The sequence below is a fragment of the Vicia villosa genome, linkage group LG1 (assembly GCF_029867415.1).
Source record: "Vicia villosa cultivar HV-30 ecotype Madison, WI linkage group LG1, Vvil1.0, whole genome shotgun sequence".
Lineage (NCBI taxonomy): Eukaryota > Viridiplantae > Streptophyta > Magnoliopsida > Fabales > Fabaceae > Vicia > Vicia villosa.
The window spans coordinates 186,165,468-186,181,037 of NC_081180.1; the positions used below are offsets into that span (position 1 = coordinate 186,165,468).

The 15,570-nt window shown below is 32.7% G+C and overlaps 1 protein-coding gene across 1 annotated transcript; it reads right to left on the reverse strand.

Moving 5' to 3' along the window:
* Positions 1-13,252: 13,252 nt before the first annotated feature.
* On the reverse strand, positions 13,253-14,496 carry LOC131621199 (zinc finger protein 8-like). Its single transcript, XM_058892343.1, has one exon. It carries the CDS (start codon positions 14,162-14,164, stop codon positions 13,337-13,339), a length of 828 nt encoding a protein of 275 aa, XP_058748326.1. The 5' UTR covers positions 14,165-14,496; the 3' UTR covers positions 13,253-13,336.
* Positions 14,497-15,570: the final 1,074 nt, after the last annotated feature.

A 15,570-nucleotide genomic window follows, 5' to 3' on the forward strand; every position in this document is an offset into this window, starting at 1 on the left:
AATTAGATAATTTTGGTAATTAATTTAGTTAGTAATTAACCTCAACTTCAAAAATCATAGATAACCCAAAAAGTTTTGGTAGGTATTGCCCATTAACTGTAAGCTAGGTTAATGTCCCCATTAGGTTTTCGACCTTAAGGTTTAGGTTTGCCTTTTGTAATTAAACATTAAATTTATTCAAACGCGATTATTTTCTCACCTCATACTCCAATGATTGTCGAATGCTTTTATTTAATTTTTTACCTTTATTTAATTGCTGTTTTTAGTTAATTTCTGTTTTCATTTAATTTCTGCCTTTATTTAATTTATGCTTTTATTTCTGCCTTTATTTTATGCTATTTATTTAATTGTTTGTTTTCCTGCCATTTAAATTCTAGAAAATGTGTATAGGTTTGCAAAAGGTTTTTTGTAATAGTTAGGTTTTTATTTTCGCGCTCCATTCTTCCTCTATTATGTAACTGCCCCAAAGCCTTGTAATAGTTGTAGGTTTATTGTCTGCCTTTAAGTTTCCGTACAATATAACTATTATTTAACTGCGTGGTTAGTAACCCTAGGGAGTGATAAACCCTGAACTGAACCTAGTATCACTAATTTTATAAGATAAATATTTGAATTGAATCACGTGATTGTGCCACACACACACCTTTAGGGTGACCCTTCTTGTTGCCTGTTGCCTCTAATTATACTAAAAAATAGTCAAGTCCCTCGATTCCTAGGATACCTAAAGCAAATGTTGCCCTCAGTTCATAAATCATCATAAGATCATATGTCCCTTCGAAGTTGCCTCAACAAAATGATCTTGTCCTTCGATGTTGCCTCGGTTTAAATGATGATCGTCCCAATTGCTAAGGTATCCTCGCATGTTGCCTAAAAAGATTGAATGACTATTATATCCTTCCCTTAGACTACTTTCCCTCTTTATGGCAGGGTCAGTCTTATTGCAAACGATAATTTCTCGATGACCCTTTACATCCAATTGAAAGACTTCCTGCCCTCTCATGGTATGGATAGACCCTTTCGCCCGAAAGACTTAAAGAACAAAAAGACAATCTTAGGGTAGGTGTTCTTAAATGCTTGCTCACATTCAATTCAACTTTCAAATTACTTGTCACACCTCTCTTTTCAAATACTTTCAAAACAAGGCTACGCTTATTTACAAGCTAAAGTCCTTATTCAAAAATATTTTCTAAACACACACGACACTTCAAACATTTCAAACAATTCAAAAGTGAGCAAAGCAATTAAGAGCCCATGGATAACCATGGATACAAATGGTGCTTTAAACCTTCCCTTTGTATAACCTACCCCCCGAACTCAATCTCTTTCAAAAAGGTTTTTTTCTGTTCTTTTAGCCTTTCTATTAAATTGGATAAAATAAAAGTCGGTGGCGACTCTTGCTATCTGCAACATTTATAAAAAGTCAGTTCTCCCACCAAATTACACCTACCCTAATTTTGTAAGGTCTTTCCTATTCTAAGGATTTTCCTTGAGCGATAGTATTATCCATACCATATAGGGACATGTAGTCCTATACATTGGATGTAAAGGGACATCAAAGAGTCATCGAATGATCATAGCGGCTATCCATACCATAAGTGGGTATGAAGTCCTATGCATTTGATGTGAAGGCAACATGTAAGGATACCTTAGCAATCTGAAGGGACTATCATCATTAATCGTAGGCAACTCGAGGGACGAGATCATTTTATCGTAGGAAACTCGAAGGGATTATGATCTTTATTTCGAAGGGACTATGATGATTTAGGATCTTAAGCAGCATATGTTAAGGTATCCCTACGCTCGAGGGACTTGAGTATTATTTGAAAGGCAACGGAAGAGAGGGTTACCCTAAAGGTGGGTGTGTGCGAAGTGTGTTAGATTCGAGTATTTATTTATCTCGAGTTAAGGTTAGCTAGCGATTGATTTTAAATATTTTGTCATACAATCCTAAACATACATCTAGCAGTTAAATATATACAGAATAAAAATGCAGAAAAGTAAACCTAAGCTATTACATGGCTTCGGGGATTAGGGGAGTACAAAACCAAAAAATCGAGGGAAGTGCGGAAAGTAAATGCGGAAAAGTAAACCCTAATTACTATTACATCCAAAAATTGCAACCTATACAACTTCTATATTTAAATGAACAATTAAATAAGTAATTAAATAATAGCAAAAATAGTCATGCGACAATCATTGGAGTTTGAGATGGAGAAGAAGAATCGAGGATTCGAGCTTTTGAGGAAAAAAGGTAGAAACTTAATTAATATCAATTAATCCTAATATCTATCTAATTAATATAATTAATTAAAATTTTTTAAAAAACTAATTAATCTAATTAATTAAAATTGGTTAAAAAACCTAATTAATCTAATTAATTAAAAATTATTTTTATTTGAATGATTAAACCTAAAGAGATTAATTTAACTAACCTAATTAGAACAATTCTAATCCTAATTATATTAAAATTGGCCATTGGATTGATTTTGAACTGATTGAATAATTGGAGAATTAATCAAATAGTATTTTCCCATTTAATTATGATTTTCTTGGATTTAATTTGAATATAAATGAATAAATTAAAAATTAAAAGAATAAAAATCATAAAATAAAAGGGGATTGACTTATGGGCCTCCCATGAGCTTGTAATCACATGGGAAATCCAAAACCTTGGGCCCAATACTCAAAAAATCCAAATCCATCAATTAGGGTTTTATGCTTTTCTTGAATTTTAGCCAACTTCTATAAATCATAATTCTCTCAATTTTTATCCTATGAAGGTGTTCTAGGACTTTTTAGAAAGCCCAAGATGTCCTATACAACCCACTTTGGAACATTTTTAGCATTTGGAGATTTTATCTTGATGATATTGGTGCTGACAAAAAACAGCTTTTTGTTGACTTTTAAAAGGACTTGTAATGTTTTGGCTCATATCTCTCAAGTGATGCATTTCTTGGTCTTGGGCCCAACATCCAATTTGTAGAGAATTGAAGTTCCTTGAGAATGAGTTTTGGTTGAACAATTTCTGATGAACCATTTGAGAGTTATGGCTGGTCAAAGTTCAGTTGACTTTTAGTTCAAAAACCCTAATTTGGAAACTTTGACTTTTGTTGACTTTGAAGTTTTTCTTGATGAATCATGATCAAACCTTGATTAAATGATGAATATAACCTCAAAATGTTGATGTTGACAAAAAATCAGGAGTTTTGACTATAAATTGACCATAGTTGACTTTTAGGTCAAATCAATCGACTATTGATCACCTGAGCAATTAACTCGGCAATCTTGTGAATCGAGGCCTGAAACTTGGCATGAGGATGCCCTGGGTCCTGTAAGATACCATGAAGTCCACTTGAGGCCTTGGAAATTCCATATTCTTTGATGAACATCAAAACCCTAGTAGAAGGCCTACCACTTAGGAGAAGCTTAGCTTGATGAAAACCTGAGTGTTCTTGAGCAGTTTGAGAACCCTAGGATACAAGGAGATCATTTTGAAGCCAAAATATCTTGAAATTTGGAGGGAAAATTTTGGGGTATGACACACGCAATATTACACTCGAGCGAGTTTCCCTTGAGAATATTGTTGGTTGGTGAGTAAATTGCTTAAACCGATAATATTCTAAAGATGGAATGCAGACCTCGGGAACTTTTAGAACCCGATCTACAAGTACAAAAACACCTTAGTACACACCTTGTGGTTGGGTAGACCCATGGCTCCATGCTCATGACATCAAACCTTTGAACCTTTTTTGTATGATCTTGTGTGACTGTGTGCTCTTGATTGTGGTTGTTGCATTCATGCATTCATGCATCCATAAAAAAGAGATCCTTTTTATTTGAGTTTCAAGGAACTAAGGATTTCTATTTGCAAACTCAGAGATATAGAGACCATGGAATCTGGAAGGAGGTTTACTCACAAGTACAGTTTCCCAAAGCCTAAGTTGGAAGATTTGAGGAAATTAGCCACTTTGGTTGTGGATGGTGATGGTTTAGCAAAGCGCCATGGAAGACTTCTGCATATCTTATTCAGCAGAGTTAAAGAGGGACTTCTTAACACTTTGGTCCAGTTTTACGATCCTATCTACAGATGTTTCACATTTCCTGATTACTAGTTGTTGCCTACGTTAGAAGAGTATGCTAATTTGGTTGGAATTCCTGTTTCCAATAAAATCCCGTTCACCGATTTGGAGGAAATTCCTAAGCCTAATGAATTGCTTCTTCAGAAACTTGTCTTGCTTCAACAAAAGGATGATCAGATTTTCCAGAAGGATGCTCCAGTTGGGAAAGCCAACAAGAAGAGAAGAGTGCAAGAGAATTTATTTTCCTCTAGCATTGTACCATTGCATGAGTATTCCGATATTCCCGCTGAATCAGGTGCTTGGAAGGGAGTTATAGACAAGCTGATCAAGGAGAAGACCAAGATGCAAGAGTACTATGAGTCTAAGATCAAGAAACTCATGAAGATGTTACAGACCACTGTTGGGACTTCATCCTGATTTGGCTAGGACTTAAATTTCCTTTTTGTCTTAGATAGGATTATGAAACTGTGTACTTCAGTTGTAATTCTTTTATCCATTAATGAAATGAGTTTTCAGTTATTTTAATTATGTTCCTTTGTGATGTTTGCAAATTGTTTATCATCTTAAAGTTCCTTGAAACACAAATATTAAACCATTTGCATTTTTGGCATTTCATGCATCATGTGGCATTTTGGTCTTGCTTTCAAGAGGTTTTCCAGGGTCTTATTAAGTGTTCTTCATACATAACCAAGCTGTCTCACCGGTATAACACCCGAGCTAACTGCAAAAATAAGATGGAAAGACTCGAGCAAGAGAACAGAGAGCTACGTGAAGAGGTTGTTAATTTGAGATTAGGAGTGGAGCGTCTCACCGCTCTAGTCAAGACACTGATGGCTGCTCAGAATCAGAATCAGGTTCCTCCTCCTTTCAATGCTCAAGCTCAAGGTCAGCCACAATGTTAGACTACTGTGATTTCAGAGATTGTTTCTGCAACCATTCCTGTAATTCCAACTGCTGCTGCTAATCAGCAACGTATGCCCAATGGATATCTCTATGGCATGCCTGAAGGCTATTTGTCTGCTCCTGAAATGACCCGTCCTTTGACTCCTATCAGGGTCACTACACCTTCTATTGTTCACACTGGTCCATTTGTCGCAGAGCCCATTTATGATGTTGTACCAAGTGAGGGTTTGGGTATTCACAACACAATGGATGGTTTTCAAGATCAGTTTGAAGAATTGCAGAAAAAGATGAAAGTCTTTCGTGGGAAAGAATTGTTTGGAAAGAATGTGCATGACCTCTGTCTTGCTCCCAATGTGAAAGTACCTGCTAAGTTCAAGTTGTCAAAATTTAAGAAGTATAAGGGAAATTCATGTCCTCAGGCACATCTGGTGATGTATGTAAGAAAGATGTCCACTCACACTGATGATCAGCGTCTGTTGATCCATTATTTCCAAGACAGTTTGACTAGAGCTGCTTCCAAGTGGTATATGGGCCTTGATAGCACCCATATTCGCACTTTCAACAACCAAGCTGAGGCGTTTGTTAAGCAATACAAATACAATGTGGACATGGCTCCTGACCGAGATCAATTGAGAGCTATGATGCAGAAAGAAAAATAATCATTTAAAGAATATGCTCAGAGATGGCGTGAGGTAGCCGCACAAGTAATTCCTCCCATGGAAGAGAAATAGATGACTAAGATTTTCCTGAAGACTCTTGGGCTATTTTACTATGAGAGGATGATTGCAAGTGCTCCTGTAGATTTCACTGAAATGGTGGGTATGGGTGTTAGTCTTGAAGAAGCTGTGAGAGAAGGTCGTCTGGTTCAGAATGACAATCCATCTAGCAATGCAAAGAAGTATGGTTTTTCTTTTCAGAAGAAGAATAAATCAGACGCTAATGCAGTTTCTCATGGAAGGAATAGCCAGTCCAAGGGAAAAGATAGTTATCAACCTCAGCAAGTTGTGTCAGTAACTCCCATTGTGAATGCAGCTCCGATAACTCCTGCATATTCGTAATAACAGAATCGACAAAATCATTCTTCGCGAAAGCCTAATTTTGATCCTATCCCTATGACCTACACATAATTGTTCCCTGCTCTGATTCGTAAGAATTTGGTTCAGACAAGGTCACCACCTCCTATTCTAGAGAATATTCCATGGTGGTACAATGCTGATGTTACTTGCGCTTTTCACCAGGATGTTCCCAGTCACAGTTTAGAAGATTGTTGGGATCTAAAGGTTGAAGTTCAAAGATTGACTCGTGCCGATATTTTGTCTTTCCGAGACATTGGTCCTAATGTTCAAGCCAATCCTTTTCCAAAGCATGAATGAATCTCTAGTGATGGTAGCCCTGAAGTTTGAAAGACGTTTCCTTCAGCACAAGTCTAAATGGAGAAAGCCTTCTCAGTTTTTTAGTATTCTTATTGCTTTTTCATTTGTAATATTTCTTGTTTTTCAATGCACTGTTGGCATGTAGAAACTTTTTTGTTTTTTAATGCTAATATTAATACAATGAATATGTTTGTCTTGAAGTGATCCATTCGTTTCACTCATGTTTATTTGTTTTATGCATCATGATACCAATTGCTTTTTCCAAACTCTCGCTTAGGCAGAGATTGGAGGGAGGATGATGATATGAAAAAAAGCAAAATTTCTGGTTGTATGCTTTTAAATAAAACCCTACTGGTGATGTACATGCATTGTTTCAAATTCTCAAACACTGGAGATATAAGGAAGATATTCCCTTGATAACCCCTTTAAGCCTTTAAATAGGAGTTTCTTTTCTATGTGAAAAAACCCTAAACTTTTAACCCGGGACAGGGTAGTCTTCAGTTAGTTTGACCAAGTGTTCAGATTTCAAAAAGGATTGTGCATCCAAGGGTCAAACACGCCATATACGTATCAAAAGGCTAGAAAATGTGAAACCACAATGGTTATCCTTCATCCTTCATGAAACGAGGCAGTCATAACCCTCTTAAGAATTCAAGACAAAGCTAATTAATGTCACATGATTTGTTCAAATCAAAAGAATAAAAAAAAGAAAGAAAAGAAAGCTCACTAAGTCAAAAATTTGAAAACAAGTGACTTAAGCAAAAGTTAGAACATCCCATTGGACGACCAATTCAAAAAAAATCAGTCCAAGCAAAAGTTAGGGAATAAATTTTTTTCATTAGGTTAACGTCCTCCAAACGTATGTGATTTTACACCGAATCGAATTACAAATTTTTATATCATTTATATTTTACCTCTATGATGTCTGTAACACATTTGACTTGTCATAGACATTATTACTTAAAAAAAATTTCCATGTTTACAATTGTTTCAATGATCCCTATACTTCATTTGTAACATATTTATATGTATTACCAGCATTGGATAATTTGAGTAGGTTATTTTCAAAACAATGTTGTGTCTATCTATTTTGGTATCTAAAGCTTTAAATTCATCCCTATCATGATTAAAATGAATGAACAAATTAAAGACCAAACATGGAAAGTAACCATAAGGAATTTAAACAAAGGAAATAAAAAAATTCCCTTACTAGTTTCTATCCATGATGGATGGGAAGAAATAACATAAATGGTAAAATGATATATTTGAGGAATTAAAAGTGGGGCACAAAGTTGTTAATTGAAGGATCTTTGGTAGATGAAAATTAAACAATGTATGTATAATGTATGCACCATTTTGACATAGACCTAGCTATAGGTATAATAATAATTGTATGAATAGTATTTGTTTTGGGAAAATAATATTTGTTGAGTTGCCATAATGAGAAGAGGAGTCTCTCCCACTTGATGGTGGAAGGTTGTACATGAATAATGTATTAAATTTGAGTACTAGCCTATGACAAGTGCACAGAAAGAGGGTAACATAGAATTGATTTCTTTAGGTGGGTATCACATGTAGTTCTGGTTCAATAGACCAATTATATATGATAGCGTTGTGTGTGGGTGTGCCTACTCTATGTGAAAGATCAACTGAACCACTGTCATTCACACTGCACTTGTGGTCCACGTGTTTTCTACATTATTTTTTTTTCCATTCATTAGTTGGGTAAATATCACGGTGGCTATCACATTTGTTACTACTAGTTACTAGTTTGTTATATAGTAATTGGTTTGAATTCTGGTTTGAATTTGCTAGATGTAAATAATTTATTTGTTGGATTATTCGTTAGTGTTGACCTTAAATGAGACTCATGCATGTAGACGATGAGATTAGTCTCTCTGAATTATTTGATTATTGGGTTAAATACAAAATATTCAATTTTATTTTAGAAGTTGAATGAAGATTCAAGATTAGATTAAATATAGTGAATGATGAGTGATTTTTTCTTAATTGATAGTCAATAACATTTGATTTAGTACAACATTTTAACTATACAACAACGCAAGAAAATCGTTGCTAAATCTTAAAAAACCGTTGCCTTTAGATATGAGAGCGACTTTAATTAAAAAACTAACTTCTTAGAGAAAATGAGACAAATAAAATAGATGTGATTTTTAAAGAAAAAACGTGATACCAACATTGTAATAGGCTACTTCGAATGGACCAATCGTATCGTCTACTAGAGGAAAATCCATTTGAAGACATCAAAATGCTGTATAAACGAACCCAATGAAATTTTCTTTAGCATGCATCTAGTAGAATTCGAACATGTGATCTAGAGATGACGTTTATCACGTTTTTAACGACGTACTAACTCAACAATCTTGTTAGACGTTGAAATGAGAACCGTGACAAACAACTTAAGGGTTAATTTATAATTTTATAATTTTATAAGTTTATAGGATCAAAATACAATTTCAAAAGATGAAAAGAAATGATTCATAACATTCAAAAAGATGATTTAAAAGCACTTAGGATCCAACAAAAGACTCACCATATAGACACAAGATGTTAACCAAGTAGTTTCCATCACACACATACGAAATATACAAACAAAGGTAGAAGATTTTGGGCCTTATGGGCAGGTTGGCATAATAAGAAAACTTACTGTAGAAACTGTCATCCTCGTTTTAAAACTTTATTGAGGTGTGGGCCGATGTTTCTTAAATTCCACTGTTCTATCCCTCTCTCTCTCTCTCCATCTCTCAAAGTAATTGAAGTGGTCCTTTTTTCTTTAAACTCATAATAATGTGTTTTGTGTTTGTGTGTGTATTCATTATGGACTTTGCTCTCTTCTCATCACATGCACTTTATATGTTGCATTTACTTGTGGGGTCTTCACATAGTTGGATTGATGTTAACACTACGGCAGTATTGTGCCATTGTCTTTATTCATATTTTTTTTTTCTCATTAGTTTTGGTGGGGCTTTCTCATGAGTTCTCTTAACACTTCTTTTTTTTTTGTTTAGGACTTCTTTTGAAAGATAATAAGGGCAAAACTATAGACAAATGAACTCTAGAAATAACAGGGGAATATTCTGTTCACCAAATCTATGTGGGATTTTATTGAAAATTTATATATATAATTTAATTTTGCATTACTAAGATATGTGTTTGTGCAATTTTTATTTTATTTTGTATTACTCTAGTGGTCAATGCATACTATATGAACACACACAAGCGGAGGAAGTGTGAGAGACTATAGAAATTAGACAAGCAAGTAGATAGTTTAAAAAATAATTGTTAAAGCTATAAAACAAATCATCAACATTTATCTCTATTAAGCTACTATTAGAGAAGTTAACCTTTAGGTGGGAGGGAAGTTAAAAATCAACAAAGATTTATCTTTATTATTAAAAAATTCTCCATACTCAGCTGGTGAATAAGAAGAATATCATATACATATTTTCAACGAGAAATCACTAGATTCAAGTTGGTCAAATGAAAACCTCTAATAAATAATTAACTCACTCAGACCCTCTACCACTAAAATAAAAAGAAAATGATTGAGGTATAAATAACTTTACTTTAACCTTCTCTGAATATAAATATGCTATGTTGATCTACATACATCAAAATTGATAAGCTATTTGAGAGCACGCAAGCCTTGAAAACAATATATGAACATTTAGACTTATATGAATCAATAACTTTGTTCCACATTTGTGTCACAACTAGTTTAATCCCTTTGATGAAGGTCACCTATTTATCAATCTTTTGCCCAACATCTTATCAACCAATTTACACATACATAAACGTCTCTGAATTATACATTTAAATATCTCTGAATTGTTAACACAACAATATTGTGCATTGCAACAAACACAATGATCGAAATGGCAACACGCATGATTATATTTACAATTGAAATTTAAAATCCTGGTTAATGATAGTGGTATCAACCTATTGGTATATCATGGGTGGATAAGAGTCTTATATTGAATAAATAAAATGAATGTTGAACATTTTGTGACATGCGAGGGAATACACTAGATATGTCCGAATAAAAAATTATTAACTAATTTATTTAAATGATATTTAAAAATAGTATAACAATAGTATAGTTTATTAACTAATTTAATATAATTGTATACTAAAAATTTATTTGTTAAAAAAGTATAATAACTAATTTATTTACTTACTAAATGATATAATAATTTTGAAAAACAAAAACTAAATCTAAAAAATTAAAATGACTTAAATTTCAAAAATAGACTAAATTTAAAAAAGAAAAAAAATATATTTTCAAAATAGAAAAACTAAATTATTACATTACTAACCTTTTAATACATTAGATAAAAATAAATTTAGTCATACAAAATTTAGTAACATTTAACTCATACATTATTACCATTCATCAATTCATGCCAAATTAACCAACATTTAAATCATACATTATTAATGTTCGTTCAGGTTAAATTAACTTAACTAGTAACATTTAACTTACTAGTATTCATTTATATCATATTTAAAACAAAACTAATAATATTTTATTCATAGAAATCATTTAGAAAAACAAATGGAGTTTAAAAGGATAAATGATTTTGGGGATGAAGTTGAAAATTTTTGTTGAATTTTGTGTAATAAAATTTGGGAAATAAAATTGTATACCCCATAAAATACTTACTATATTAAAAAAATGTGAATAAGAGTCTCACAATAAATAAATATCTTTAGTTAAATATAAACCTTTTTGGTATCATTAATTGAATTATACTAAAGACCCTAGATCTTATCTACATGCAACTCAAAAATGTTGTTGATCCTTTCAAGAATAACACTGTTTGAGTTTGTTTTGAGTGGTTGATGACATACATGACCCAACAAACAAAAGCCACTCTAAACAAGTTATTTAAATATTTACCAACCAATAAGATTGTCGGGTTTTTCTCGTGAATTGAACTCAAAAATGAGTGTAAGAAATGGGACATAGGACAAGTACTTGAAGCCATAGTTAGAACTGTAATATGTACAGTTTTAGTTAAATACTTTTTCTTACCATCAGAACTTTCTTAATAATAATTACTATATATACATATCAATTTATTCGTGTAATCACAGTCCTAATAATTTTATATCGTTTTTTTTAGTCATGTCGGTCAAAATTTTGTGGAAAATAGACATTGAACATGTGTATGTGAGTGATTGCATTTTTTATCTGATTTTTAGTAGAAAATAAAATCTCTGACTCTATATGCTGCAAAAATAATAGATGTTTAAAGAAGACAGAAACAACAGTACTATAACTATCAGTCTATTATTGTTAAGGAGAAGGAATCTCCAATTCACCATAAAACTAACAAACCTAACCTATCTTTAGTTTTTACAGTTAAGTTTTTTTCTTACTATTTATTTACAATATTATTATAATTTTTTGTTAAGAAAAAAAGAAGTAAAATGATGTAAAAGAAATGGTACATATGATGTGAAAATAAAGATGGCAGTGTAACTACTACCATGTTCTTATGTTCCTTAAAGCTGTTCAAGAGAAAAGGAAGAAAGATACAACACATCCTTTTCTCAAGTTTGGTTTTGCCATTTAAAACCCAAAAAAACCCTTTAAATTGGTACCACTATACTTCCTTTGAATGGTGATGATGATTTGTGTTTTGTAAAACAATGCATAATAAATATCTGACCCATATGCTTGTGTGTGGGTCAACACTACCTATCAACTTAGTACTAATTATTCACTATTGTCAACTTCAATTCTTTAATCATTGCCAAACACTTCACTCATTACATATATATCAAATTTTATGACACACACCGAATTTTTATTTAAAATTAAGAAAATTCGACAAATGAGTTCAGAGATATCGATATAATTTTTAACTAAAAGTTTAAAAATTTCAGCCGGTAACTTAAGAGACTTCTAAATTTTTTTAACAAAAAGTTCGGCTGATGAGCTAATAGACATCTGATGAACGGATGAAACTAACATCATAATGACTTAACTAACATTTGTTTCTAAAATAAAAAATAAAATAAAAATTTCTTTGAAAATTGTAACATCTTAGGACCACTTATGTTAAATATCCTCAACCAATTGTTTTAATTGGGGTCAACCTAAACTAGATACTAAATTGAACAAAGAAAAAGAACAACATGTTCTTGAACAATGAACATGCTCTTGACCCTTCTCTCATTTATTACTACTATGCCCTCAACATTTGCCCTAGCTATATAGAATAAAAGGTTCCTATGTATAACTTCTTGAATCTTAGATTTACACAGAAAAGACATAATACTAAGCTAATATATTGATACACAAAGATCATATTCATGTGTATAAGTACCTGTCACACTCTAGTGACTGAAAAAAAACAAAATGAGTGAAATTAATTTTTTTTTATTCCTGCTAAAATGGACATGGAAATATCACTTTCATTTCTGCAATATTTTAGCAGACCATTATCAAACCTTATCATCATGATATTACTACATTGTAACATTGAAATCAGTAAAAAAAACTCCTCTCTCATCACCCCACTTTCTTTGACAGTTTCATAGATTTTGCCACACGTGTGTTTAGACAAGATGTTCATGCGCACCAAAGACCTAACTCTATTCAATTGTACCCTTTACATTATCCTCACACGTGTGAGTCACAGTTTTTTTCTCAGCTAACAACCTAACTATACATAAATTTAATTTAAAATTAATCACTCTATAGTAGTACTAATTAAGATCTGTATGATTTTTAAGAATAAGGTTCATTGTTCAAAGTTCAAACTTCAAACCCTAAAATCTAATATAAGGAAGAGAATGAGAAAAAAATTGCAACAGAATGAAGTTTCTCATTTGGTGAATAAATCATAATATAAGTTATATGTATGAATAATAATTGAGATGTTATTACCAAACTTAATATATATAAATAGATTTTTCAACAGCTAAATAAACAAGAAAATTGGTTATTTAGAGATGAAGATCTAAACTAACATGGTCGCTACGTTTAGTATCATAAACGTAGCGATTATGCGAAACATTAGAACGAACTCCGTGTGCGTATCCGTCCTGAGACGGATTCGCTCTTTCCTCGGAAGCAAGTAAAGGGAGAGGACGTTCATGGTTGAAACTAGGGTTACTCTGGATGGTGCCGTTTGGGATTCTCCAGAAAGCTAAAGGACTACCATTGATAGGTTGTTGAGAGTATGAAGAAGTTGGATGGTTATAGAATCTTGCAGTGGCTGAGTTTGAGTTCCATGTTGGATAAGAAGGTGATGATGATAATGAGGATGGTGATGATGATGTGAATCTGTAGAGAGGATGTTGTTGCTGTTGATGATGATGATGGTAGAGATGTGGATCAGAGAAAGATGTAGCATGTACCATGGTTGATTGAAGGTGTTGTCGTTTTGCATGTTGCCGTTCTCTTTTGTGTGCGTTTTGGTGACCTCCTAAAGCCTGTGAAGTTGGAAAGTTTCTACAACAGTAATGACATTCAAATCTTCTGTTGTTTTCCATGTAGTTATTACTGCTGTTGTTGTTGCTGATGCTGTTGCTGCTGTTGTTGTTGGTGTTAGTGTTGGTGTCTTTGTTGGTGTTGTTGTTTTCAACCTCGAATGTTGTTTCGAGAGACTCGGAGGAGTCGTCGATGTCATCGGCGGCTGCTCGGCCGCCGAACTCGATGCCGAAGAGGCGGATGCCTTTTTCTTTAGGTGGAGGGCGGATGAAGGGAAGTTGAGAGAATGAGTCAACATTCATTAAGTCATGTGTTTCTCTATCAATGATTTTTTTGTCCATGAAGGGAATATTTTGGAGAGTGAAGGGAGTGTTTTTGCGTTGAAGTAGTTGTGGAGAAGAGAGAAAAATAAATGAGTGAAGAGGAAGAGAAGAGAAGAGAAGAGAAGGGTGTGTGTGTGATGTGATGAATGAAGAGAAGGTGTTGAAGTGGGACCTATAAAACAAAGAGGGGAAGAAAAAAGTGGGGACTCTTACATTACATCTATGGATGGACAATTGGGTCTGATCAATCTCAGAGTGAATTGCCTGACAATCGCCACAACACTGCCTTGCCTTCTCTCAAAGTACCACCTCCCTTTCACTTATTTTTGGATCCATTCACATTCACACACACTTCTATACTTCTATAAAAATCTATAATATACATCCACTTTTATTTTATTTTCTATATGGATGCCTTTTTTTAATGGTTTTAATTTATAGTTAGTGGTCCAATCATAAATGAATATGTTTTGATGTCATTCGAGAGATTATCTTTAGATGAGATTTGGAGATATGTAAAATACCGACATTAGACAATGTTGTTCAACACTTAAGAAACCACTTGCTTAGCTAAAGCATGATAGTCACATACTTAATTGATGGAAAACAAAGTATGTCTACTTGGTTTTTATAGCTAGTGGGAGATTGCTTGCCCAAAACACCAATGTATTTACTTTGTCATATATATATATATATATATATATATATATATATATATATATATATATATATATATATACTTATTTCCATTAATACTTTCGGATTTAACTATGAGCCGAAGTCCATGAGCCGGTTCATCAGGTCCGAAAAAAGTTAGGGCTTGGGCCTTATTTTTCGAGTCCATTTACATCCGGCCTTTTTTAGCCCGACCCGAAAAAGCCCTAAAAAATATAGGCCGTCCCGTGTGGGTCGTGGGTAACCCGTCTGTCCAAAAAAAATTAAAATTTTAAATTTAATTAGAAATTATCATTTCCTAATTCATAAAGGTATGCTATAAATAATTTGCGTATTATGTATCTTAATTATTTTTTTGGTATAATAAAGGTATGAATATCAAACAAAAGTTCATGGTTTGATTTAATTTCAAATTAAAAGATTTCATCCTAATATAATTATGTAGATAGTATAGAAAAAACACCATGATGTATTCTAATTAAAAATAAGGTTGAAATGAGATTTAAAAATTTTTGATATAATTTTTATGGTAGGATAGAATTAGTACAAATCATATATATATATATATATATATATATATATATATATATATATATATATATATATATATATATATATGGAGCATATCAAGTGAGAGCATTTTTATATGAGAGATGAGAGGAAGAAATATCAATCATTGAATTCATCAAGAGAAAGAAATTAATGGTCTCATTAATTTCTTTCTACAAATTTTTTTCAGTTTTAGTCCC